General features: G+C 51.7%; 1 protein-coding gene across 3 annotated transcripts in view; it reads right to left on the reverse strand.

Annotated features, from left to right (window-relative positions):
- The window catches only part of ERI3 (ERI1 exoribonuclease family member 3), a 127,145-nt gene that overhangs the window by 35,058 nt on the left and 67,865 nt on the right, over positions 1-24,222 (reverse strand). The window contains exons 7-8 of one of the 3 annotated variants that reach the window (XM_027892718.1): positions 1,036-1,135; positions 186-697 (exon numbers count right to left, since the gene is read on the reverse strand). In XM_027892718.1, the coding sequence (XP_027748519.1) occupies positions 600-697; positions 1,036-1,135 (198 nt within the window). In that variant the 3' untranslated portion in view covers positions 186-599. Of the gene's footprint in view, positions 1-185; positions 698-1,035; positions 1,136-24,222 lie in introns of those variants that run through there. The other 2 variants (XM_027892708.1, XM_027892727.1) reach the window with 2 other exon arrangements.

Genomic DNA, 24,222 nt, shown 5'->3' on the forward strand with positions numbered 1-24,222 from the left:
AGCTTGCTAATTAAAAGCTGGTGAGCTTTAAATAATTCATCTCCTTAACTTGGATTGATTAGAGAGTTTAATGGTTAGAGTCTTGAAACAATATTAAACAGCCTCTTCAAGGCCCGGGTAGCTGGTGACTTTTCCAAGTAAATCTTACCTCCTTGCAAACTTTAATGCTCAAATGTCACTGAGGATGAAGGGCTGGGAGGCAGAGGGAACACCTGACCACTGGTCTCCAAGAGGTGATCCACTGCCCCTCAGAGAAACAAGACAGGCAAGAGTGATGCAGCCCTGAGTCACAGCCCTGTCTACAGCCCAGTAAATCTGAGCTCCTGCCCATAGCACAGCCTGCTGCTGTCCCAGCTCTGCATCCCCAGGGCTACATAGCAGGCAGATATATGGCCTCAGTGTCCTGGGCCGGGTCTCCCTCATATCACTTTGATCCCTGATGCAGAGGAGCTGGGGCATACACAGAACTCTGACACTGTTCATCTCGAAGCACTGTTTATCAGTTGTTTATCTTGGAGCAGGCTGCAGGGCCACGAAACTCATCACACATGTGAGCAAACAGGATGATGATCCAGTTCTCCAGCTGGGACCACGCTTCTTCACTCTGCAGTGTGTTTCCCGCCAGCTCCCAAGGCTGTGCTGCCTGGCAGAGCCTTCCTTCCCAAGGACAAACACAGCATCCAGAGCAACTCGAGGACTGATCCAGCAGGAAGAGCATCCCGCCTAGCCTGGGGATCCTTGCCCTGTGCTCCAGAAGCTGGTGCTGCCCCACATCCAACCCCAACACAAGCACTGCTAGAGCAGCCAAGGCAGAAAGCAGCTCCCCAGCCAGAGGGACCTGCAGGTATGTTTGGCACGTTGGGATATGCCAGGGACAGGGAGGTCATCCGTGTGCCCATCCTGCCCTGGCACATCTGCATCCCTTTTACCAGCTGGAGACTCTGCAGTCCTTTGGCTGGCTCTCAGCACCCCAGACCAGACAAAATCTTGGAGCTGAGGCATGTTCCGCGCACCCGGAGCGGCAGCAACACTCACCTATCCCGCTGTGAGGCCTCCCTATGTGCTGTAGGTTCAGTCCTTTGTTCATGTCTAAGAGCCCGTTCTTTGGCCAACTCCCCATGGCAAAGCTGTACGCCTGGAAGAGAGAAGCAGAGTGTCAGACAGCACAGCCCGTGTGTAGACGTGATTTGTGTTTGCCCGAGTCTGGCTGCCCCCGGGGATAGTGTGGGTCTGCGTTCACCATGTTCAGTGCAGGAACACACACCACCCTCACAGCAGCTCTCCTGGAGTTGCCCACACAAAGCACCCTCCCCTGTCCTGTCCCACGTGGTGCTCCTCAGAGAAGAGGCGTCCAGAACCTCTGGGGGTGTCCTGTACAGGTGATAACCCTCACAAGGGAGGGATCTGCATCACTCAAGGCTACCTTTGCCGTGCCGGGGCAAGCCAGGGGCTGTGAGCTCATCACCCAGGTCTCTTGGTTGCTCCAACAACATCCCTGCCTCGCTAAAGCTGGGGTCAGCAGCAGGAGTCAGCGGGATTTGGAAAGGGGTGCCCATGCCCAGGCTGGCCTGGCCAGAAGGCCCCTTCCCTTCCGGAAAGCACAGCCCTCCAGACTCCCTCTCCTATCCACCCCCAGACTCCAGTTGCTTCAGGGCTCTCCATCACTGGGTGAAATCCCACTGGGAGACAGCACTGCTCACCCCACTGAACAGAGCCTGCAGTCTGGCCAGAGGGAGCCTGCTCCATCCCCACTGCATTCCCTGGTAGGGTATCCAGCAGGAGCAAGGCAGCTGGGAGCCTGAGCAGCACAAAACCCCACCGGACAATGCAAACATAAAAGCAGCCAGGCCCTGTGTGTGACACGCACGGCTGTAATTACAGCCTGACAGCCACATATCTTCTTCATCTGGAGGAATTAAGCTCAGCAACGCATTGTGAGCAGTAAGAAGGGTGCGTGGGCTTAGCGTCGCTCACGCCGGCACTATCTCTGCTGCCGTGAGGGCCATTGTCCCCAGATGAGATCAGGTCAATCCAGCAGCCCCTATCTCCCTCCTGCAGGGGGGATCATCGCTAACTGCAGCCACAGTGTGGCGGGGCATTGCCGACACCCTCCGCAGGCTGCAAATGCCATGGAGATACTCTCTGCAGCAGGAACGGAGCCAAACTGGACAAGCAGAGCTGAGCGGTGGCCCCCACCAGCCCCACCAGCCACCTGCCTGCCACTGGAACCTCCTGCCAGCCCCTCTTCCCTGCTACCTGCTGCTCTGCCCAGCACGGGCAGGTCCAGCCCCTGAACAGCCCCTGCTGCCTGTAGCCCCCCCCCCGAGAGCCACAGGGCTTGAGGGAGTTAATTTATTAGTGGCCCACGTAACCATTCATGCTGCTTTGTTCCTCCTGCCTTAGCAAAACAGAGGGCTCCACAGATAATTAATAGACAGCATTGCTAATCCTGTTGGGAGATGATTAGCAATTAAAACTCCTAATTAAGTCTATGCATAATTCACTGAAATTACACTTTGTGTACACAACGGGGAGGTTTCTTTTGCCTTCGACAAATACACTCTGGCATGTTCACTGCCATGGTCGGGATGCAGGCTGGCCAGCCACAGTGAGAGGGAGCTGGAGGCTGGGGTGCAGGATGGGACCTGCACCACTGGGGGCCCTGGATGATGGCAGAAGTGGTTCCACATGTGGCTCCCTCTCCTGGGCTCCATCCCACAGAGCAAACCCAGGCACAGCACAGGAAGGTTCTTGTGCTCAGCACCAGCAGGATGACAGCAGTGGGGGCCATCCCTGGGGAAGGAATGTCCCCGGATGGGGAAAGACTGGGGATTTCCCTGCCCAGGGACCTACCATATCACAGGCTGCCTTCCCAGCCCAGACGAATCCCTTGGAGCCTGGCCAGGAGCAACTGAGGGAGCACAGCGGGAGGCTGGCAGGATTTCTGGAAAGCCATGGGGACAGCTCTGGAAAGCTCCTGGCAGCTGGGTGCTAGTGCCAATCCCGGCCTGCCTCCCCTGGCTCTGCAGCAGCAGCAGCAGCAGCGGGGAGCTGGCAGCACGTGCCCCAGCCCCCGGATCAGCACCGGGCCCATCCCTGCACAGCGCTCTGCTTTCCTGATCAAGGTCATTCGGAACAGCCACAATACCTGAGCAAACTAGCTAAGCAGCCAGGGTGGAAGTTGGCCTGACCACTGAAGGTCAAGTGTGCACTTATGCATATTCAAAGCTGCCTGCAGGATCGATCGGGTTTTAATTGTTTTTCCTGGGGTTTTGGAAGGAAGTGCCGGGGGCATTGATCAGTCCCAGACAAGGCTGCTCACACTCCGGGGCTGGCAGGGACCGTCACTATTGCAGGCAGAGGGAAGTGCAGGCAGTGATGATGAAGGGATGAAGGCCAGGCAGGGAAGAGGTCAGCCAGCACCGGCCGGGAGGAGGAGCCATCGCCAGGCTGCGCTGGAAAATAAAGTTTTTAATTAAAAGTGGCAATTCTGAGCCGCCTGCCGGCAGCAGCCACACAATCAAGAGCGAGGAGCTTTGCTGTTTAATATTTAAAGACAACGTTTAATCTTTAAACAGGAAAGTTCTTCTTCTGACTGTTAAAGCGAGGCAGAAAGCGCCGGTGGCTCCCTGACGCCGGGGTTCCCAGCCCACGGGGGTGGCCATGGCCACGGGCTCACTGCAGCCACCAGGACACCCCCGCTGCTGGCACTGGCACAGACCTCTGTCCCTTCAGCGTTTATCCCTTTGGCAAGCTGTGAAAAAGTCTGAGACGCCCTCGGTTCGCTCGCAAAGAATTTAAAAAAACGTCATGAAACCCTCTCTGAGAGAAAACCGCGCTATTTTGTCCCTCCCTCCAGTTCAGTCCTGGTGTTGCAGGGACTGGGTTGCTCCCTTTTAGGTCAGATGCTGAAGCAGGACCAGGATCCGGGGGCTTTTTATTTTTATCTACATTTTAACTGATAGAAAACACAGACATCTTTTAAAAAAGCTATTTTTAAAATGTTTTTGGACAGAATCCTGATTTAGAGAAAAACTCAATGCTTCTGATCTTCCAAAAGCCACCCAAACAATGCCAGCAGAATAATTTCCAAGCAGCTTGGATACAATTTCTTCATTCATACAAGCTCCTAGAAAGGTTTTCCTTCTTCTCTTGATTTTGTTTGTAATTCTATGAAGGTTACATTTACCTCCCTGCCAATGCTGCTCTGAAGTCAGATGATTATTAATTATATTTATTTACTTATACAATCCCATAGGCACACGCAGCAGTTCACAGACAAATACTGCCCTGGGTCCCTGATGGAGGGATCTCGAATCAAAGGTAAGCAGATCCTCCTGTGATAAATGTGAGCTAACAGCAGCAGGAGATTAGTAACATACTGTGTTTCCATGCACCACAGATAATCCACACCTTGTTAAAAGTGCTGGTATGGGGAGGTAGGTCCTTAGGCAACCTGTACCTCACGTATCCCGCAGAAAATCCAAAACCAAGAAGTGAGGATAAAACATGGGGCACAGCAGCACATGCATGGAGGGCATGCCAGTGGGGCTGGGCAGTCCCATGGAGCACAGGGTTTGTGCAGTTTGGCACTGAGTTTGGCCTGCCTGCCCTTGCTGCAATCCCAGTGCACATCAGCACCCGTCCCCAGGAACGCCAGGGCTGGCAAGGCGGCAGCACCAACACGGTTGGGCCCTGATGTGCTGCTCCCTGGAGTTTGTTTGAGCTGCACACCATGGATTATAGGCAGCACAGCGGCAGAGAAGATGTTCCAGGGTGTCAGAAAATTCCAGGAACTGGAACTTGTCAAGCTGATGTATTGATCTAAGTGGACTGAATAATGCTCCATCATTTATTTACGGGGAAGTGCCCGGCACACTTCACAAAAACTGGTGTTCGGCAGTCACATTAAGGCAAAATTTAACATCCCACAGCATGCAAACAGGTCACCTGTGCAGAGGTCAGGATGCTCACTTACACGGGGAGCCCCACAAATCCTTCTTGCACGCACAGGAAGAGACAGGGCTGGTCCTCACGGAGCTGCTGGAGCTCTGCTAGGGGCAATGTGCTGATGCTGACAGAGCCAGCCCCGTCCCTTCTGCACATGTCGATGCTGTGACCTGCTGGCCAGCCCCTGGCCCCTCTGCCCTCCACTGGAGTTGCAGGCATTGCATCTCCCTGGGTGCTTTAGCTGAAGGGCAGGAGGGAAGCGGGGCTTTGTGCTTAGCAGTGGCACGACCATGTTCACAAATCATGGCAGCAAGAACTGCCAGGATCAGCACAGTCTCTCCTGCTACCCTGACCAGCTGGGCAACTCTGTCATTTTATTTTACAGTTCCTACCCAAGAGGTTTTATATGTTTCATCTGCTAATTGTAATTTTAATATTAATACAGACACTTTCAGGCAAGGAGAAAATATTTCCTTTGGAAAAAATTCTCCCAGGAGCAAAGGGGCTCAGCAGTTTGACAAGATGCTAAAGGGTGGGCAGTAAGGAATAAGAGGTGTTTTTTGCTCAAAGTTTCTATTCAGAATTTCAAAAAGACACCTGAGAAAAACATGGGTTTAAACAGACAGAAAGCGGCTCTGACCTCTCCCAGCTGCCCTAGGCCTGGGCAAGCAGCAGGTGCCAGCACAGCTCCCCCAGTATCAGGCTGGGCACAGCTGCCCGATGATCAAAGCTGAACCCCCTGACATTTTCACAACAGAGAAAATGTCTTTGGAACAGCAAAAGCATCTTCCTCCTCTTGTCATGTCAACTGTATGCTGTGTCCCCCCAAAATAAGCATTTGCCTTTAACTCTCCTCATCCTACAATGACGTGTCAAAGTTTTATATTTCCTCATATGGTGGGAAGAAAAAAAGAGGTCATGTCTATGACTGAGTGAACTTTTAAACACAGCTTGAAATGTTTTTAGTGAATGTCAGGTTTTGGGGCTGGGAGTACCTTGGAGGCCATCCCTGAATAGCACCCAGGACAGGGGAAGCTCCAGGGTGTTCCCGTGACATACCATTTTAATTGCATGACACTCCAGGGATGGGAAGTGGACATTTCTTGTCGGGATTTTTTGCCATGCAAGTTTTCCAGCAGGACGTAAGACAAACGTAACACCGCTGAGGGGGTGACCCCACCACCAAGTCATACAGTGGTAAGACTCCTGGACGGGGCTGAATGCAATTAAAGAAGAGGCAGGTAATGAACAAGCAACTTGCCAAGCCCCAGCAGAGCTCCTCTGTTGCAGGGAAGGCACGGAGGAAAGCTCACCCAGCAGGACTGAGGCACAGAGCCTGGGATGGCTTCAGCAGCGCTGGAGTCTGCTTCCCTGCCTGGCTGTCAGGAGGTAGGAGATAAACCCAGGTGTAACGTGTCCCTTTTAAGCAGTTTAGTCAGAAGTGTTGCCACATTCACAGCTTTTCAAGTATTTTTAAATCACTTACAAAAGCAGGATTAAATGATCAGGAATTCCATTTAATAGGACAAATAAAGAAATAACAATCTACTCCATCAGCCCCGTGAAAGGCAGGTTTGATTTAAGAAAAAAATAAATAAAAAATAAGTATAAAAGAGGGAGAGAAAAAAGGAAAGGGAGGTGGAAAAAAAAGGATAATGTGTGTTTACTCAAGCAAAGAAAAAAATATTTAAGTGATGTAGGGGAGAAGATTGCGGTAACTAGTGAAGAATAACATCGTCTGCTTTGCTGTCAAATCACACAAGAATTTCAGTAATAGATTCTCATTCTGACACTCAATTCAATTCGAAGGTGATCCTGCTTTATCCCAACACATCAAATATTAAACACTCGTATTAGCCAGGGTGCCGTCGCCTTTCCCGGCTTAGACGCGGCAGGAAGCTTTTCCCCCTACTTTCTCTCACTCGCTATAATATTCTCAATGTTATCTAAACATGCCTTCATACACTGGGGTTCCTTATCAATCCCATTTGGGGAGGGAGGGAGGGGGGGGTGTACTTAAAACGGTATTAAGTTTGGGGGGCTTTTATTATTATTATTTCCAAAGCTTTTCAATTTTGTGTGGAAAAAGCTTAGAAAAAAAAAAGGCGGAGGGAGGGGAGGTGGCGAGAGGGGGAGAGGGAGCGCGGGAGCGAGAGAAAGTATAAGAAAGGGAAAAGCAGCCAGCAGCTCTTGTTTGACTGATGCCTTTCAACAAGGGCAGTCTAGCTTGTCAAAGCCCGGGCTCGAGATGAATTGGCATATCTATTCAGCCTGCCTCTGGATGTCATGCAATACAGTTTCATATTCCCAGATAAGGCATGATAAGCAATTGCTGCCCTGACACCGACTCCATCCATCCCTGCCTTTCTGTCCACGCGTATTACAGATCTCTGTTGCACTGCTAATAAGAGGCATTTAATTTTTACGAACGTGGCGGCAAGAGGGACCTCCAGAGTGACCAGGTACCGCATTAACACCGCTCAGGTTTAATTAGTTTGTCTCAGTGCACCGAGCTCCCCAAACACCCACGAGTGGTACTGGGTGCACAAAAACAACTTTTGCCCAGCGTGGCACCTGTGAAGCCTTGGATTAAACATCTGCGCTTATCATTAACGGGTGGGGGTGATAAGAATGAAGGCCGTTTGTCTTCTGCCAAATATATCTGCAGTGCCACTGCAGGAGATGGTTTGGCTGGGGCTTGGACATGAGAGGACAGTGGGGAAGAAGTGTCCAGTGCCCTTTGCCAGGGAACGGTCCCTCTCCAGAGCACAAATCCTCTGAGAGCTGCAGGGGGAAAGTGAGCAGCTCACACACGGAACAAGGAGACACCACACATGGCTTTGGCCCCACTTGGGTGGGAGTAGGGAAAAAATTGGAAATTCCTGCCACTGGGAGGATGAGATTTGGACAAAATCCTCCCATGTTGCCGAAAAGGTGCTCTAGGGCCTTGCCTGGTGCTCTGCCCTCTTCAAACAATGGCACTCGAAAGCTTTTCAGAGAACAATGCCACACAGCCAGCTTCTCCCGTGTCCTGGATGCAGGGAGCCTTTGGCAAACCCAGCTGGTGTCCACTTCAGCCCATTTGCAAAGCTGCTTGTTAGAACAGCAACATCTTTATGCCTCACACCAGGGAGTAAATTAAACAAATAAAAAGATGAATGGTCTATTTCAGGAAAAGTGAGCACTGGGCACACAGGAGCTGCCTGGCCCTGCCCACTTTTGGGAAGTGCTTTACAGGAGTAAGGTGCCCCTGGACCATGGGAGGAGGGCAGATCAAGCTTATGGGAAGGCATTAAGATGTCAAATAAGATGCAGAGGATGTAGTGTAACACAGCCACAGCTACACAGATTCACTGCCAAAACTCCTCTGAACTTCAGGAGGGAAAGGATGGACCCTGCAGCCACCGACATCCCCTCTCTGGGGTGCATTTGGATGCTGTGGCCCCGTCAGGCAGCGGAGAGGTGGCCCTGCCACTGCACGGGATTACCATGTGCCCTGGCTTAGGCTGCAAGGGACACACACCGGCGTGCCTGACTCCAGGGTGTCAAAGAGCCAAGCGGTTTAGGCTTCACATTTCCCTGTGTTTGAACAAGAACAGCCTCTGCCTTGCTCCCAGGCTACGGATTATCCTGGATAAAATGTTCTTGACTGCTGTGTGCTCTGCAGCTGGCTACACACTGGGTTAATGCCGGGGAGACCTGGGTCAAAGCCCGGGGTTTGGTCACAAATGAAACGAAGCTACAGGTCTGGGTCCCTGAAGGGCTGGGAAAAAGAGATGGAGCATGTACAAGTCAGCGCTGGCCCTGGAGAGGGGACAAGCAGAGCCATAAAGCACCAAGAAAGCAGCTCAAGGATTGGGGGCTGCTTGCAGGACCAGGAGGTCTGGGCTTGGGAGCAGAGCGCTGCGGCAGGAAGGCAGGGGCTGGTGCAGATACAAGGGTCTGGAGGACACATGCCCAGTGTCTTTCCCAGTCTGGGACAGGCAGGGAGGCTTCCTTCTCATGGTGTCCTGGCATTCCTGGCTGCACTGCAGGATGACAGACCCAAGCTGAGTTATGCTGATGTATGCAATCAGCTCCCAATGTATCCTGGCTCCCCATGCTAAGACACACAGGCAGCTCCCAATAAGTGCCTGGAAGGCAGAGACACATGATGACATGGCACACAGCTTCCAGGGAGTACCTACACATGGCTGATTTACCCTCTCAGCCCTGGAAGGACGGGCTCACGTTCTGCAGTGCTGTCCCCCGACCACCCCAACCAATTCAAGCAGGAAACCAGTGCTAAGCCTTTCTCCACTACAGCTTTGTGGCCATCAGAGCAGGAAGCTGGGTGAGATATGAAGGAAAACCCACAAACACACTTCGTGGATGATTCATCACAGCCATACAGACAGGAACCGGATCAGTCCGAGTCTGGCTGCTCCTGGGGAAACTGGGGGTTCAGGGGCAAGGAGAAGATGCCTTCAATAGTTCTGCAAAACAGGCAATTGTCGGCACTGCCCTGTAATCAAACACACCATCAGCCCCTGTATACATGAGGACAGAAATCAGCATGACAGGGTCCCAGCAGATGTGCCTCACTGTCAGGGCAGCAGAAAGGTGGATAAATCTTGCCCTTCTTGGATTTAGCTGGAGATGAACAACCACCAAAGAGAGCTGCAGTTTTGCCATATTACAAGAGGGTGGATAACAGTCCCTCCCCACCACCCTCCTCTTTCCAGAGCCACAAATGACGAATGTGATGCTCAGACATGCCCCGCGGTCCCTCAAACACACACCCCTTTACTCCAACCCCAAGCCTTTCCCAAGCAAAGCCAGCACCAGGCTCACTGTCAAAACCATCAAGCCCTTCCAAGGGGGTATTTCCCCCCCCCTAGTTTCTATCTTTACACACACACACACACACACGCTCGCCTCTCCCTCGCTCGCTGTTTAATTTCCGTGTGAGAGGGAAGCAGGTGCCCGTGCTCCCGTGAGCTCTCCCTTCTCTAGGTTTTTTTTCCCTTCTTGGATCCTGCCCCATTAGTTTAGTGCCCAGCCATCTGCGACGTCTCCTGTAATGCTGTCCCCCTTGTGTACCAGGGAGCTTTTCCATTAGCGCCTTTAATATTCTGACACCTTAGCACAGGCTGCTATTACATTCAAACACTGATCGCCCTGTGAAATTACATCGCAGGGCTTGCTAAAATGGAATTGTGTATAATCAGGCTCCTCCATGCACTGTCAGTCCCATCACAAATACAACGTAAAGCAGGCTTATGGATGGGCTTAGCAGCTGCTACAAGTGTATTTTTTTTAATAGATGAAGTATCCCTTATTTAAAGCATTTCCTTAAGAAAAAAAAAACAAAACACCACAAACCAACAGTGAAAGACAAATCAACAGCTGCTGCATTATGTTAACCATACCACTGGTCTCTTAAAACATGTTATTTAAAATAAGGTAGATATCTGTTTATCTATAACTATATCAAACAGAGAAGGAGGGCGAGATAAAGATAGTTAAACAGACAGCCAAGGAGATATCTGCCACTGGGAAATAATAGCTAAATAAAAAGTACCATTATTTACTCCAGAGAGGGGAGGAGGGAGAGACAGCAATTTCCTCCCAGTGCTGCACAGTCTCTGGTTTGTAAGGGCAGCTTGTGCCAGCCTGCACATGCCCCAGCTCACCTGGCTCCAGCCTGCTCATCTCCCCAGGACCGTGGCAGATAAATCTGGGGGACAAAATGCAACATAGGAGGGCTGCAATGCAGGGACTGGTGAGAGAGGGCAGGGAGCTGTTCTGCTGCTGGGAGCTGGCTTGGTGGGGTCAGCCCCCCATCTCCACACAGGCTGAGAGTGGCTCAAATTAAGGCAAAAGTGCTGAAGGCAGAGGGTGTGGGTGCATTCCTCCAGCGGAGACTGATTTTTGTGTGGCCGGCACGTGAGCGATCAACTACTCAGATTTTTTTTTTTTTTTTAAATTCCAGCTAAGGAAGTGATGGATTAGGACAAAGGTATTTCAGGGGGGATGCAGGAACTGGCAGGGACACAGATGATGTGTCAGAGAAATGAGCTCCTGAGCTCCCCTGCTCAGAGTTCAAAACGCTGCCTCTTACCATGCCCTAAAGGTTATTCTGTCTGTCTGCTGTGAAATGCGACGGCACATCACCTGAAGGGAGATTTCCAGAGGCGCTGTGACCCTTCTGCTATCTCCTCTGAGAAGCCTCTGCAGGAATGATGAGATTGTAGCTCATTTCCACACACCTTGAAAGAGCCGGGCTGGATCAAACGTGCTGAAAGCAGCAGCAGCACATCCCTGGGACTCATCCTTGCCTCCTGGCAGGGAGTGTGCTCTTGCTGCAACGGGCTGGGAAATGGCACCCACCCCACTGAAAGACCAATGCTCTGACACTGCCTTTCATCCTAAACCAGGATGGAAAAGCCAAAATATTGTCTTGTTTCACTGTGTGGGAACAGTTCTGCTTCAGAACCACAAAGTAAAACCCAGTGACAGAACTGCCGCCCTTTGGAAAGCAACAATCTATTCCTGTGCAAAACACTGCTGTGACATTTTGACTCCAGTTTCTCCAGTGCAAAACAAAGCCATTTGTCCAACAGCATGTTTCAGCATATGGTGCTCTGGGCATTTTTGGCAGGGACACCTCTGGTGATGGTTCAGCTGCTATGCACAAACACGCCAGACGGGGAGGATGGGACCATGGAGGGTAGAGACCCACAGAGAGGTTACCAAGAGAAAAGCACAGGGGAGGTGATGTACAACTGTACATCCATTCATGCTGCAGGTAGCCACACAAGGCAATTCAGCCTTCTGGTTTTCACTACCTATCACTGTCAAGGTTGCTTGCAGGGTGGCAGCAAGGGAGGGATGGTGGGTGATCAGCAGGTTCACATCTCAGTTTCATAATCTGCTCCTAAAACCCAGGCCCTAGGGGGTGGGAAAGAAATCAGAGAGTGATCCTGCAGGATCACTTCTTACCACTTCTATGCACCTGCTTGCATGTCTTATCACACACACATCTCCCTCAGTTCACATCCTACAACCCCTTCCATTCGTGTTCACCAGCCCTTCTTGGGACAGATACGTGACCTTCTCTAAAACTCATCTCTGACACACTGCAGAGAAACTGGCCCACATACAACGGACCAGGGGGGCAAGGAGACACAGGCTCTGCTCCTTCTTACCTCCTCCTCCTCCCAGACATCAGACTCTCAGGAGCAAAACCCAACCTTTTGTATTTGGCACAGCATCAATCTAACAGAGCAGTCGGGGCCTCTGAGTGCTACTGCAAGAATCGAATAAAACAGAGTTTCTCTGCACTCCCACAAGATGCAAAGCCACTCAGAGGAGAGGCAGCTGGAAGAGCAATAGAAAAAAAAGAGAATACAATGCACGAGGCATCAGGGAAAAGATCAATAAAGATTATGAGGGCAGCAGCCACGTCCCCTGCCCGTGCTGGAGGCTCTCGTGGCTGCACTGAGGGAACACCAAGGAAAGCTAACAAGGTGCTGCTGCGCCAGTGCCTAGGGATGATACCTGTCTAATCAAAGGTAGAGTTTATACTGGATCATCTAAGCAGCAGCTCTTCCCCAGGACTGTTGACTCAGGTCAGGGTTAAGACTAAGGAGGTTTAAGCAGAGGCGCCTCTAAGAGCTGTGATGGATGCAAACACCAGACAGGCAGGCAATGCATGCAGCCCAGAGAACAGAGCCTGTCGGGGCTGCAGCAGCAGCAAAATTGAGGCTCCCCAATTTCAGTGGAAGGACAAACAGAAGGAGATGGTCTGAGAGGCTGGACGGCACACCATGAGAGAATCAATTTGGAGACAGGTCAGGAAAGCAGAGAATAAAGGGACCTGAGAGGAGGACGTGGCAAAGTCCTGAGGAGAGGTTATTAAAGGAGGCATGGGGGGGATGAACCACAGCAGCTACAGCCAAGCAGGAGTTGGGGGCAGGACTGGCTACCTGGCCTGGAAAGGGGGCACCAGCACTGTGTTCCAGCACTCAGAATGTGACAGAGGAGATCATGGCACAGTTGACAGAAATGGGCCCCCAAGGCCTCAACTCGCATCTCCCAAGGGAGCAAAAGGCACCTCCAAGGCTCTTTAGTGCTGCCAGGTTCACCAACCACCAGCCAGGCTGAGTTCCTGCAAGGACACAGGGAGTGACCACCTTCTCGTTATGGCTTTTAACCATGTCTGCAATTCTGCCTGTAGTAAGGCACTGGGGAGGGCTGTGACACCCAGACACGCGGATGCTCCTGGGCCCCGCTCCCTGTGGAAGGAGCCATCACTGCTTGCCACTGCCAAGGCCCAGATTCTGTGGCTTGGCTGGCTCTCCCCTGCCAGTGCACCTGGGAAACACTATTAGGATTTGTCTAGTTGCTGCCTGCTAAGGAATGGGTCAGGAGTGTATGCAAAAAGAGTAATTTTGAGCCTGGCTAGCAGAGGGATGGCCCCCACGCAGCAACAGCGCAAGGACAGAGTTGTGGGGTCATGGAACACCCATTGCAGCCCCTCAGCATCCTTCAACTGCCCTGTGAACCCAGCCCTAACCTTGGCTCTGCCCGTGGCTGGTGGAAACACAAAAGAGAGAGTGAGAACAAATGCCCACAGAGAAGAGCTGGTCTGCAGCTGAGGGCTGGAGGGCTGAGATGTGATGAGGAAGTCCATGGGCTGTCCAGAAAGCACTTGGCTGTGGATCACCTGGCTTTCCCAGATGCGGAGCCGTGCCAGGCAGTCTGCCCACTGCTTCCTGCCAGTGTGCCAGCAAAGAGTGAGCTGCTGGTATGGAACAAGGTGTCCCAATTAGCTCTCCACTAATCTAATTAGATCTCCGTGGGGAGGACCTGAGCTGGAGGAATGACATAGCTGCCTCCTTGACCAGACACTCAACCTTTCCCACCCGCAGCATTTTATTTTTCAGATTTTTTAACTTGCAGTATTTTTTTTTTTTTTTTTTGGTCTGGCTCAGCAGAACCTGCCCTGCCTTGTCTCCCGTCGCTCCTCACCAGAAAAGTGCAATTACGTGTGCATACAAACAGGCACTCAGTGATCACGCACAGCATCCAAGCTCTCTGCTCCTGTGTCAGGGAACAGCTGCCAGGGCTGCAAATCAGAGGCGTAAGGAGAGAGACAAGGGGCACCAGAAGGCAGAGCTGATCAGGAGGACATGGCAGAGTGCACCAAGTCCCTCTTACTCCCTCCCCAAGCGACAGCAAGCCACGCAAGCACGCCTGCCCTCCCCGCTGCTGCCCCGCACCACCCCAGAGAGCTGGCAAACAAGCTTCAAACCAGCCCGCTCCTTGTAATCGGAGTCAGTCAGTGTGTGTGTTACGCTTGAGTTGATGGCTGGTGTTAAATTCAATGCCTTGAGTATTGATTTCCTTGCACATCCCGGACTTTGTTAAAGGGTTAGCCGTGAACTGAGATCAAAGGGAGGTTAACTCGTTTCTCATAAGTGGTAAAGCAGACCTCCAGCAGGACCGGGCGCTGGGCCTCCTCCTCAGAGGATGCTCCGTGCATGTTGTTAGCTACCCGCTCGCCTCAAAAGCCAGGCAGAGCCACCAGGCTGCCTCAGAGCGGGGAGAAAAAATGAACTCAACAAATCCCCACAGACCCCCAGGCTATCAGGAGTGCACACTGATGGAGATGGGCAGTGTGGGGCAGCGTGCTTCTTCTCCACGACCTGTCCCCCACCACAGGGAGCTGCTCCCCTCGCCTGGCCACAGCAAAAAGGGGGGAAGCAAGCCTTTGACAGCTCCACCCCAAAGAGGCTGCCCCCGAGGGGGGGAGAGCCCTCCTCACGATGACTGGGGTGTCCTAGAACTATGGCTGGTAGAAGAGGAAGGCACAGGGCTGGTCCCCAAAGGGCCACCTGGCAGGGACATGGCACCCTCCCTGCCATGGCCAGGTGGAGAGGACAACTTGAGCCAACAGTGCCATCAGCACCACCTCAACCTGTGCTGCACATGCCTGCTCCATTTTACTTTACTCTCTTCTTGGCTTTCCCTGTCCCACGTGAAGCACTTTTGGCACTGATAGCACCAAAATCAGCAGGTTTTACTGAGGCAGTAAGAGTTAAGTGCACAAATAACATGACACTAACAAGCATTACCTTTGTAATTTTTAAGGGATGGAGGCAGGGAAAGAGGTGTAGGAGACAATCTGAAATTGTTATCACTAGTATTAATGAATGCCCAGAGGCACTGAGCAAGAAGCATCCATTTCAGAAGAACATCTGTCAACAGTAAGTGGTAAAATTTCAAAAGCTAAGGTACTTCAGAGCCTGGATCGCACCAGCTTCCCAGGAGGCTTAAGCACCCAAATAATTTCTAACAGCAAATCCCTTGGCCCCTAAGTCATCTGGGCACCAATACTATTTCTCAGCCCCTCTCCTCTGCTGTTAGAACTACTTGCAGCACAGTACAACTTTCCAGCAGTGATGTTTTTCTTCAAACAGAATCAAAGAATATGCCAAGTTGGAAGAGATCCACAAAGATCATCGAGTCCAACTCCTGGCCCTGCACAGATTCACTGGGTTTCACTGGTACTGCATCTTCCACTCCAGGGTGGCACCGTGCCCAGTCCCCACCTCTCCCAGGAGCCAGGCAGCTTCAGCTGCAGAAATTACAGCACATTCTGCCCCTACACCACAACTCAAAGCAACCCAGAAATGCTGCTGGTGTAGTTCCCCAGGTCCTGCAGCACTGGTAGGGAAGAGGGATCTATCACAGCCCATCTTGGGGGTGAAATCCTCAGTGGGAGCTTTACTCCTCAGCACTTATAATCACGTTCAACTGTGAGGTCCCCCTTATGGTGTTAAACAAGTATTTCCTCACCCCTTCTCCCCTCTCCCAAACTCTTGTCACCCAGCACTGCCCCAGCAGCCGATTTGTTTTTAAGTGAAAGGTTTACACCAAAGTGCTTACAGAATATCTGCTCAGTGCCCGGCATACCAAGTGCTGAAGATTTAACCTAAACTCTCAGCATCTGTGTATCTCAACTAAATTAAGCTATTTGCTATAAAAGAGCACAATGACAGTAATGGAATAATAACAGCATTAATAAAACACAACAATCCTCGAATGAGAAGTGGACGCATCAGCTAGCTTCAACCAAGAGAAGAAGGCTATTTTAAAATCACACACAAAAACCGTCTGGGGGTGGAGAAAACCAACAAAAGCTCTGAAACTCAGAGGTCAGACTGAAATTATGTTTTTAACCTCAAAAGAAAGATGCTTGCCAGAGCCTTCCCAGCCAGAGAGCTCCCACACCAGCCGGAAAATAATTTCCACAGCAAAACAAGGGCTTATAATGGGCGTGCTGGCTCCACGAAAGAGGAGTGGGAGCACTCTTTGTGGGGAGAACATGGAATTTAAAGCCCAAAACAGAAATGATCCCTCAAGCATCGGCGAGGCTTGTTTTTTTGGGGACAGACACGTTGGAGCAGGGGGTGATGCTGTGCTGAACGTGTGAGTGCCGAGCTAGCGACACAGGGCCAGATGCTGGTGTATCATTATGCAAACATCCAGATGTCTCAAGCTCACTGCACTGCCAGTCTCCACTTGGTTGGAAAAGCCGCCTTCTCTCCATTCACAAATTCTTCCTCCTTCCTTTTGTTTTGGACGAGGATGAGATTAAACACAGCACCTTCATTTTCAAAGTCACCTACACACTGTCTCACGATGATAAGATAACTCTGAGACCCGCAGCAGGGTTAGAGACAGATGTACCTGAGTCGTAATCACAGCTCTGTAAGGCCACAACCCCCTGCTGGCCCCCTTTACGGGAGGAGACTCAGCATATGGTGATGATCAGAGCAATTAATGTGCATTAAGACGTTGTGTTGTATCTCTGAGGTCTCGCCACAGCCCCATCCTCTCCAGGGCGACACCCCCAACTATTGTTTGCCTGGTGGGGCATTAGGAGGGTGGATGACAGTTGTTTCCTGGGAAGAGGAGGAGAGGGAGGAAAAGGAGATCTCCGTGTTTATCACCAAATTCATATCCCACACCATGCTGAGAAGGACCAGTGGCAGGTTTGTGCCACCAGCACGTAGGGACTTTGTGTTTCTCTTGCAAGTACATTTCTCTAGCCCAGGACTTGCCAGAGCCTGGTGGGCAGTGAGAGCTGAGTCCCTTCCCTGCCCAGGCTCCGGTTCAGCTGTCTGCCTCTGCAGAGGGTACATGATAACTGCTTCTCTCCTCACCCCAGCTGCCCAAAGTCCCTGTACAGATCCTCCCAAGGATAACATGGCAGAGACAGATGTCACCTCTTCTCACTGACACAGAAGGAAACATGACCCGGGTTGCAGTTCTGCAGGTGAGCTCAGCACTGCCTACCTTTCCTCTGTGGCACAGCCCGAGCCACACACAGGCAACTGAGTGATCTCTGACTCCAAAAAACGCAGCATTAGGCAGAAGGTGGGGAGCAGCTGGCTGACATTCCCACAGCACAGTGGATACCATCTCTGGGTCCACCAGCCTGTTTAAAAAGGAGCCAGGAGGGAGCAGCAGGTCCGTGGCATAGTGTCCACAGCACCAGGACCATGTGCTGCAAGATGGCTGGAAGACTTCTGGGTACAGGTCCATAACACACGTGCTCCTGTTCACCTCCTGAGCAAACAGGTTCAACTCAACTGACCTCCAGGCAATCCACAAGACAGCACTGCAAACTTCAACCTCCCTAAATTCCTACGGAGAAAATGCCAAAGCAGCAGCTGCCCCAGACTTGAACGGGCTGCAAGTTTCTTTGTTTTCATTACAAATTCCAATCCTGATGCCTTTTTATTTTTTTTTTTTCCAGCCATTTCTGCTCTGCCCCCCGGAGGTGCTGCTGTGATTGAATGAAACACGACCCCAGGCTCCAATAAGTGTATTTCAATTACATCTGTCACCATGTAACAATGTAATGATATATCATGTGATATTAAATCCATGGTAATCATATCAGCGATTTTTTTAATAGTGCACTAATCACATTATTACATCTCAATAATTAACAACAGAAGGCCTAAAAATCCTGGATACAAAGCAGAAGGCTCAGAGGGTCCCCATATCATGCCTGGGAGAGGCCCAGTGGAGAGCAGGATGGCAAGGTGCTGCCAGGTGGGCATGGCGTGACAAGGAGCAAGGGCACAGGAGTTTGGCACCGGCATCATCATGCAGAGCAGCCTGGTAAGACCAGATTCTCTCCCAGTCCCAGACTAAAGGAGAGGAGAGTATTTTGGAAATGTGGAGAGACACTGGTACATCCCATCTTGCCCAGCACTGCTCCCTACTCTTCTGCTGCTCCTGCACTGCCACTCTTCCTGCAGCAAACCAGCGCCTCTGCTCTGGTAAGCGCCTTGAGAAGGTGTTGTCCTGAGCAGACAAGCACTGCTGGTGCCCCACCGCGGAGGGAAGGACAGTGTCTTGAAAAGGAAGGACGATCCTACCAACACATCCTTACCGGGCTGCTGGAAGAATGACACCCCACCTTTAGAGCACCCCACCTTTACAGAGCTACTGCAAGGCTTGAAGTCACTGATTTTTGCAGCAAAACAAATCTGTCAGCTTAAAACTGAAAACTGGTCAGAGTCCTTTGGAGGGACAGTAGTCCTCTGGCTCACTACCTCCACCCAAGCCCTCACCTGGAGCAAAGCGGGGCTGATCTCCAAAGCACTGACTGATACACACATCCCCTTGTGTGAGTGAATCACCCAGTTTTGTGCAAGCAGGCTGCTTCCCCCAGCTCCAAGCTGTATTTTACTCTTTGCAGGATGAGGGTGAAGCTGGCTGCAGGCAGCAGGGAGCTGTGGTGGCAGCAGGCTGGCACAGAGTGCCAGGGCGTGGGGAGTCCCGTCCCTGGCTGCGACAGAGCTTTCTTCCAGTTGCAGCCTGGTCAATCTAGCAGTTTCCACATCACAAGCTGATCTGAAGAGAGCCTCATTACCTGCCTTAAAAGTTCCAGCCAAGCACTTAGCTCTTAAAGACAGGCTTTAAGAAATATTTGACTGATCATTTTTCTCCTCATTTAGTTTGGCTGCTCTGAACCAATTCAACCTGTGAAGTTGAAATAGTGAGAACAGGAGGAAAAGTATGTGCAGGCAGTCACACCACACATAACGTCCCAGCTCCCCTGCCAGCTCTTCCCAAAGGGTCACATTCTGTCTCAGCCTAATCTGCAAAGCCTCTCCTGTGCCAAAAGTGGCCATGGGGCATTTCCCAACACCAGAGGAGAGACATCACCCCCACCCCCAGTGGGACAGACGTTTGGGGGACTGTAAATTCCCTGGCATCCAGACAGTACCTTTACATATGCTTGGAAATGCCAAATCATTGGCCAAATCATGCCAAATCAAAAAGCATCACCCTGGACCTGGTAGAAAAGGATGGAGAGAGGGAGGAGCCACTTAGGATCGACAGCACCACCAGGTGCCTGTCCTCCTGCTGCCTGCCCTGACAAGGTGTCACACACCCAGCAACCCCCTGCTCCCTCATCCCAAGGACCAGAGCCTGTGGAGGGGCTGGGGGGAGGCCACAGGGAGGTGAAGGGGCTCCCAGGGCCAAATAGGAGTTGTAGCAGCAAGCAAAGAGGCCTTGCTAGTCATTTAGGGGTGATCCTGCCAAGGGCATGCAGGACAGATGGAGGGATGCCTTGCTGGCCAAGGCACTGCAGTTGGACTTTCTCTCCTTCCCCCATTTTCTTTCTTTTTTTTTTTTTTTCCTTTTAATTTTGTCTTGGAAGCCACGATCCTTTAAAGATGTGCACGTCTCATTAGCTCTACCTTGACAATCATTACTGTTCCTGCCAAGGCAGGAGCAGAGCTCAGCCCAAGCGCGGGGGAGTCCATTACCTTGTAGTTAAAGGGACACTGACAGCGCTGGGCTGCCCGGTGGTCTGAGTCCCTCTTCGAAGCAGAGTCCCTCCCACACACACCACTGTTCCCCCTCCTCTACTGAGCCAACAACCCCAGTTTAACCCAGGCAAGATGCAAACCTTGCAGTGGTGGGTGGTCCTGCACCCACCACCAGGCACTCGCTGCTCCCCTGGATGGGCTGTAGGGCCAAGTCCGTGCTCACTTCTAGGGCGAGGGGCACTGAAGGACCCAAACCTTCTCAACACACTGCACATTGGACTTCACACAACCACATCTCACTTCAACAAATCCATGCTCTCTGGCTGGACCACAACACCCAAACCTAGGCATAACCAAGCAACAAACACAAAATGTCCACAGCAGAGGCCGTAGAAGAGGCTGAGGCAAGGACTCCCATAGAGGATCCTGGGACAAGGGCACAGTCCCCATGTATGAATGTCTGGTGGCATAACTTGAGGGCAGTGAGCTCTGTCCTTGCTTCAAAGTGCAATGCAACGTACACCTATGAGTCTGTCCCCAGCTTTTCTGGCTCTGGAGGGTGCAACGTGGGGCACCACACACCCAAGGGTGGGGATGAGGAAGGGTTCAGGAGTGTGAGCACGCAGTGGGGTGATGCCAAGACAGAAGCCAGGACAGAACCCTACTCACTAAAGATGCTGGCCCAGAGAGTCCTGCCTTGCCCCACAGCTGGGGGCAGTTACTCTGCCTGGTTGTTTCAGAGCTTGCTTTGTCCCACCCCAAGGTTGACAACAGGGGACCTGACTCATGCTATGCAAGAGCATGATCCCTCATTCAGGAGATTTCAGTGCAAAGACCCCAAAGCAACTTCTGATGAAATACCCCCCTGCTTTCCCCCAGCCACACAGGGCTTTGAAGCCCGGTGCAACCCTCAGGAGGCGAACACAGCAGGGTGCAGCCCTGAGGAGGCGATCCTGGTTCTTTGTGCCTCGCAGGACGGGAGCTCTGCCGCAGCCACGCTAACTCCTCACCGCTCTCCGCAAAGCCACGGCAGGAGACAATAACGCACGGCCGCAGCCACACTCCGAGGAAGGATCCTACCTCCTCACAAGGCTGTCCAAGAACTTGACAGGACTCCGTTTGAAAAAGATGTTGAAAGAAATGATCTCTTTAAGTGCAATGGGAGATATTTGTCTCTGATTTACCCTTGGCTTTTTGCTCTGGTTCAGGTAGGAGCGGTGTGGGATGGCTGGCAGATCTGAGAGCATGGCACGCCCCAGCGGGCAAAGCGAGCAGTGCGGAGGAAGGCGCGAGTCAGTTTGGAGTGCTCCCCATTTATCAAACTCACGCAGCCCGCCAGCAGAGCGAGTCTTTCCATCATTACAGCTCTCAAAATCCGATTCATACCACTAATCCTGCCTTCATTCTCCCAGATTAATAACATCTCTTTCAACCTTCACAGTGTGATAAATAGACAAAGAGAGAACAAAAGGAGAAACAGAAGTGAGAGAAAGAGCCAGAGCAACTCCACATAATAAAGAGAACCAAGAAAGGGGAAACGAAAAAAAAGGGAAAAGAAAAGGGAAAGAAAGGAGCCGGCACACTTGACTCTGCCATTTACTTTAGCAGATTCTCCCCAAGAGCTCCCTGCGATCCTTAAAGAATGTAAAACATTGCTCAAAGGAAAGGCTCGTTAGCAACCCTGACCAGCCCAGGTTTGCTAGAAATCTTTTCACTTCCAGCCTCCGCTCAGGTCAGCGCTGAAAATGAGTTTGTTGGTTTCTCGTCCTGCTCCTCCCCAGACTCCCACAGAGGCAAAGCCTCCAGCTCACACTTGCTCTCTCCTTTACTTAAGGCACCAGCCTCTTGGAAGGGAAGAGGATGTCTCAGCCGGTGTCTGCTCCAGGGGTGTCCCAGCAGCTCAGCAAGCCCGAGATAGGCTGGCAGAGCAGCAGCAGAGGAAAGGGGAAGCCTACATGGACACAGCAGAATTGCAATAGGGGTGTGACAAGCCCCGGCTCCCCTGGCTGCACCTCTCTGTCCCCTGCCTGGGGGAGTAGGGAGCTCCTATCTCTGCCTATGTTGTACAGCCCAAAACCCACATTTGGGCCATTAGAGTCTCGCTGATGGTTGTGGAGCTGCAGCCCTCCTGCATGCTCATAGAGCTACACATGCCTGCTCCAAGCAAGGGGGTGCTACTCACAGGCACCCCCTCCCCAGCACTCCTCTGCTCTGGTTTGTTCAGAAATAACTGAGCCCCAGGAAAAGCTGATCCTACAGCCCAGGTCCCCAGAAAGCCAACCCCACTGGCTCCGAGGTGCTTGGACAGAGACATTTGGCCATTTCCCACTCACAGCCCTCACCAGAGCTGTGCTGTTGGGCTCGTTCACTCTGCCACGCCGTATTGAACACTCCGTGCGCTCTCTTAAGTTATTTTAATAATTAAATGTTTATTGGCACATTTTCCCCGTACTGCTTCCAGACTTGCCTGATTTTCTTTCCAGGGAGCGACTTCCCTTGGCTCAGTCCTTCCACAGGATGCACACCTGCAAAACATTTCCTCTGCTCCCCGCAACAAGGAGCATCCAGCCCCTTTGCAGCCCATCCCCACGGACTCCTGGCAGGTGCTGTGCACACCAAACACCACCATGCCAAGCCCAGATGAACAGGTTGGAAAGAGCGTTGGATTTCTGGCCAGGATGGTGCTCTATTATGGCACTCTCAGCCCCCATGCAGGGGCTGGGCTAGGATGTGGGTTTTTTTCTCTCTTTTCTTTTACACTGTTCCATATTACCCCAGGCTTTGAAGTACAGAGAAAAGCAACACTCAATGTGACTTTTTTTTTTTCCCCCCTTAAAGCTACCTTTATCATAGCAAATCTTTTCCTTCTCTGCTGTGTCGCTGGAGATAGATATCAAGCAAAAAGAAAGTCTCCCCTTCTAACAATGGATTTCCCTTCCCTTCTGAACTTCAAATAGAAAACTCTTATCTACAGCCACAGTTGACCAGAAGAAGAAAAGAAATGAAAACAGACATATGAACTGAACCCGGGCTCTCTTTCTATTCACTCAGAAAGGCTGTGCTGGGTTCTTCACACGGAGATGCTCTGAACATGTTTATAGCACGTATTTACTTCTCTAGCTATCCACCCACTATGCAAACCCAGCTTTCCTCTAGAACAACTCTCCTTTCCAATCTTTTCTTTGCCTAGCACGCTCCATGCACCTGGGCCAACCAGCACAACAGCACCTGCACCTACAGCTGGGGACAACAAGAGCTCTGCAAACTCAGCTAAGAGTAACTGCAGCAATGCCCCTGGCACACGGAAAACATCCCTTCCTTACAGTGCAAGTTCTTTAAATGACAGGATGGATTACAGGTCAGACCTTGCTGGCTGTACTTGCACAAGATGCCTTGCACAGGCTGAGACCAGGCTGCTTCAGCCACCCATGCCCTACTCACACACCCACCCTGTGCAACACCCCTGTGTCACTGCTGCAGCCAGCCAGGTCCTCTGTGTGTTTTAAGATCTCTCCTTGATCCATCTTCTTGCCTCTGGTGGAGCTGCTCCAAGGGGGAAACATACAGAACCATGAAACTTCTTTTTCTTCCCTTCTTTGGACTCTGGCTGCAGACCTCTCCTGTCCTGGCTTTCCTCCCCTCCAGCTGCTTGATCTCCGGAGAGGCACTGCCACGTCCCAAGCTGGGTTGAACACCCCCATACTGGGGCTCACTGAGGTCCAGCTGTTGTCAAACCACCCTTACTCTCTGCCCAGCTAACAAAAGTAAAATGTGAGCACTGTGGTTGACAGGTAGCGTTTCTCAGAGTGCCAGGACCAACACACACATAGCATGAAACACAAGGAAGCAGGCACTACTGCCTTCCTCACCTCCCATTGTGTCCTGCTGGGTTACAAGTGCTTCTCAAACCGGGCTTGCTTTCAGCCTTGACACACCTTGTCACACAAGCCTTGGGGAACCTGCCCTTACAGCCCTGGAGCACCTCCTGGCTACGGCCATGGAGCTCCTGTATCTTCTTACCCTCTCAAACCCATCCAGAGTTCAGTCACAAATTTATTCACAGGAGGCTGAGGGACAGATGAACTGTCCCCCTCCCCACACAAGGGACTGTGGGCTCTGCCACCAGAGATGGACACAGCTACTGCCACAATGTCCCCCAGCTTGTCAGGGGGACCAGAGCCAAAGAGACCCACGGATGGAACTGGAGCCAAACACCCAAATCAATTGGGGCAGAGAGGGCTGGAAACTTTCCAGGTAATTTTCCATTAGAAATAAGAAGGTTCCTTCATCAAAAGCCAGATCTCATTCTCATTAGGGGAATTTGGAGCTCCCAGCCAAAGGGAGGATGGACTCCCACCCGAGATATGGCCAGGAATCCTCTGCAGTCACACTTGGGGACAGAGTGCATGTCCAAGCTCTGACTCAC

The sequence above is a fragment of the Empidonax traillii genome, unplaced genomic scaffold, assembly GCF_003031625.1.
Source record: "Empidonax traillii isolate 1590-97213 ecotype Southwest subspecies unplaced genomic scaffold, ASM303162v1 scaffold15:size5535645, whole genome shotgun sequence".
NCBI classification, from domain to species: Eukaryota; Metazoa; Chordata; class Aves; order Passeriformes; family Tyrannidae; genus Empidonax; species Empidonax traillii.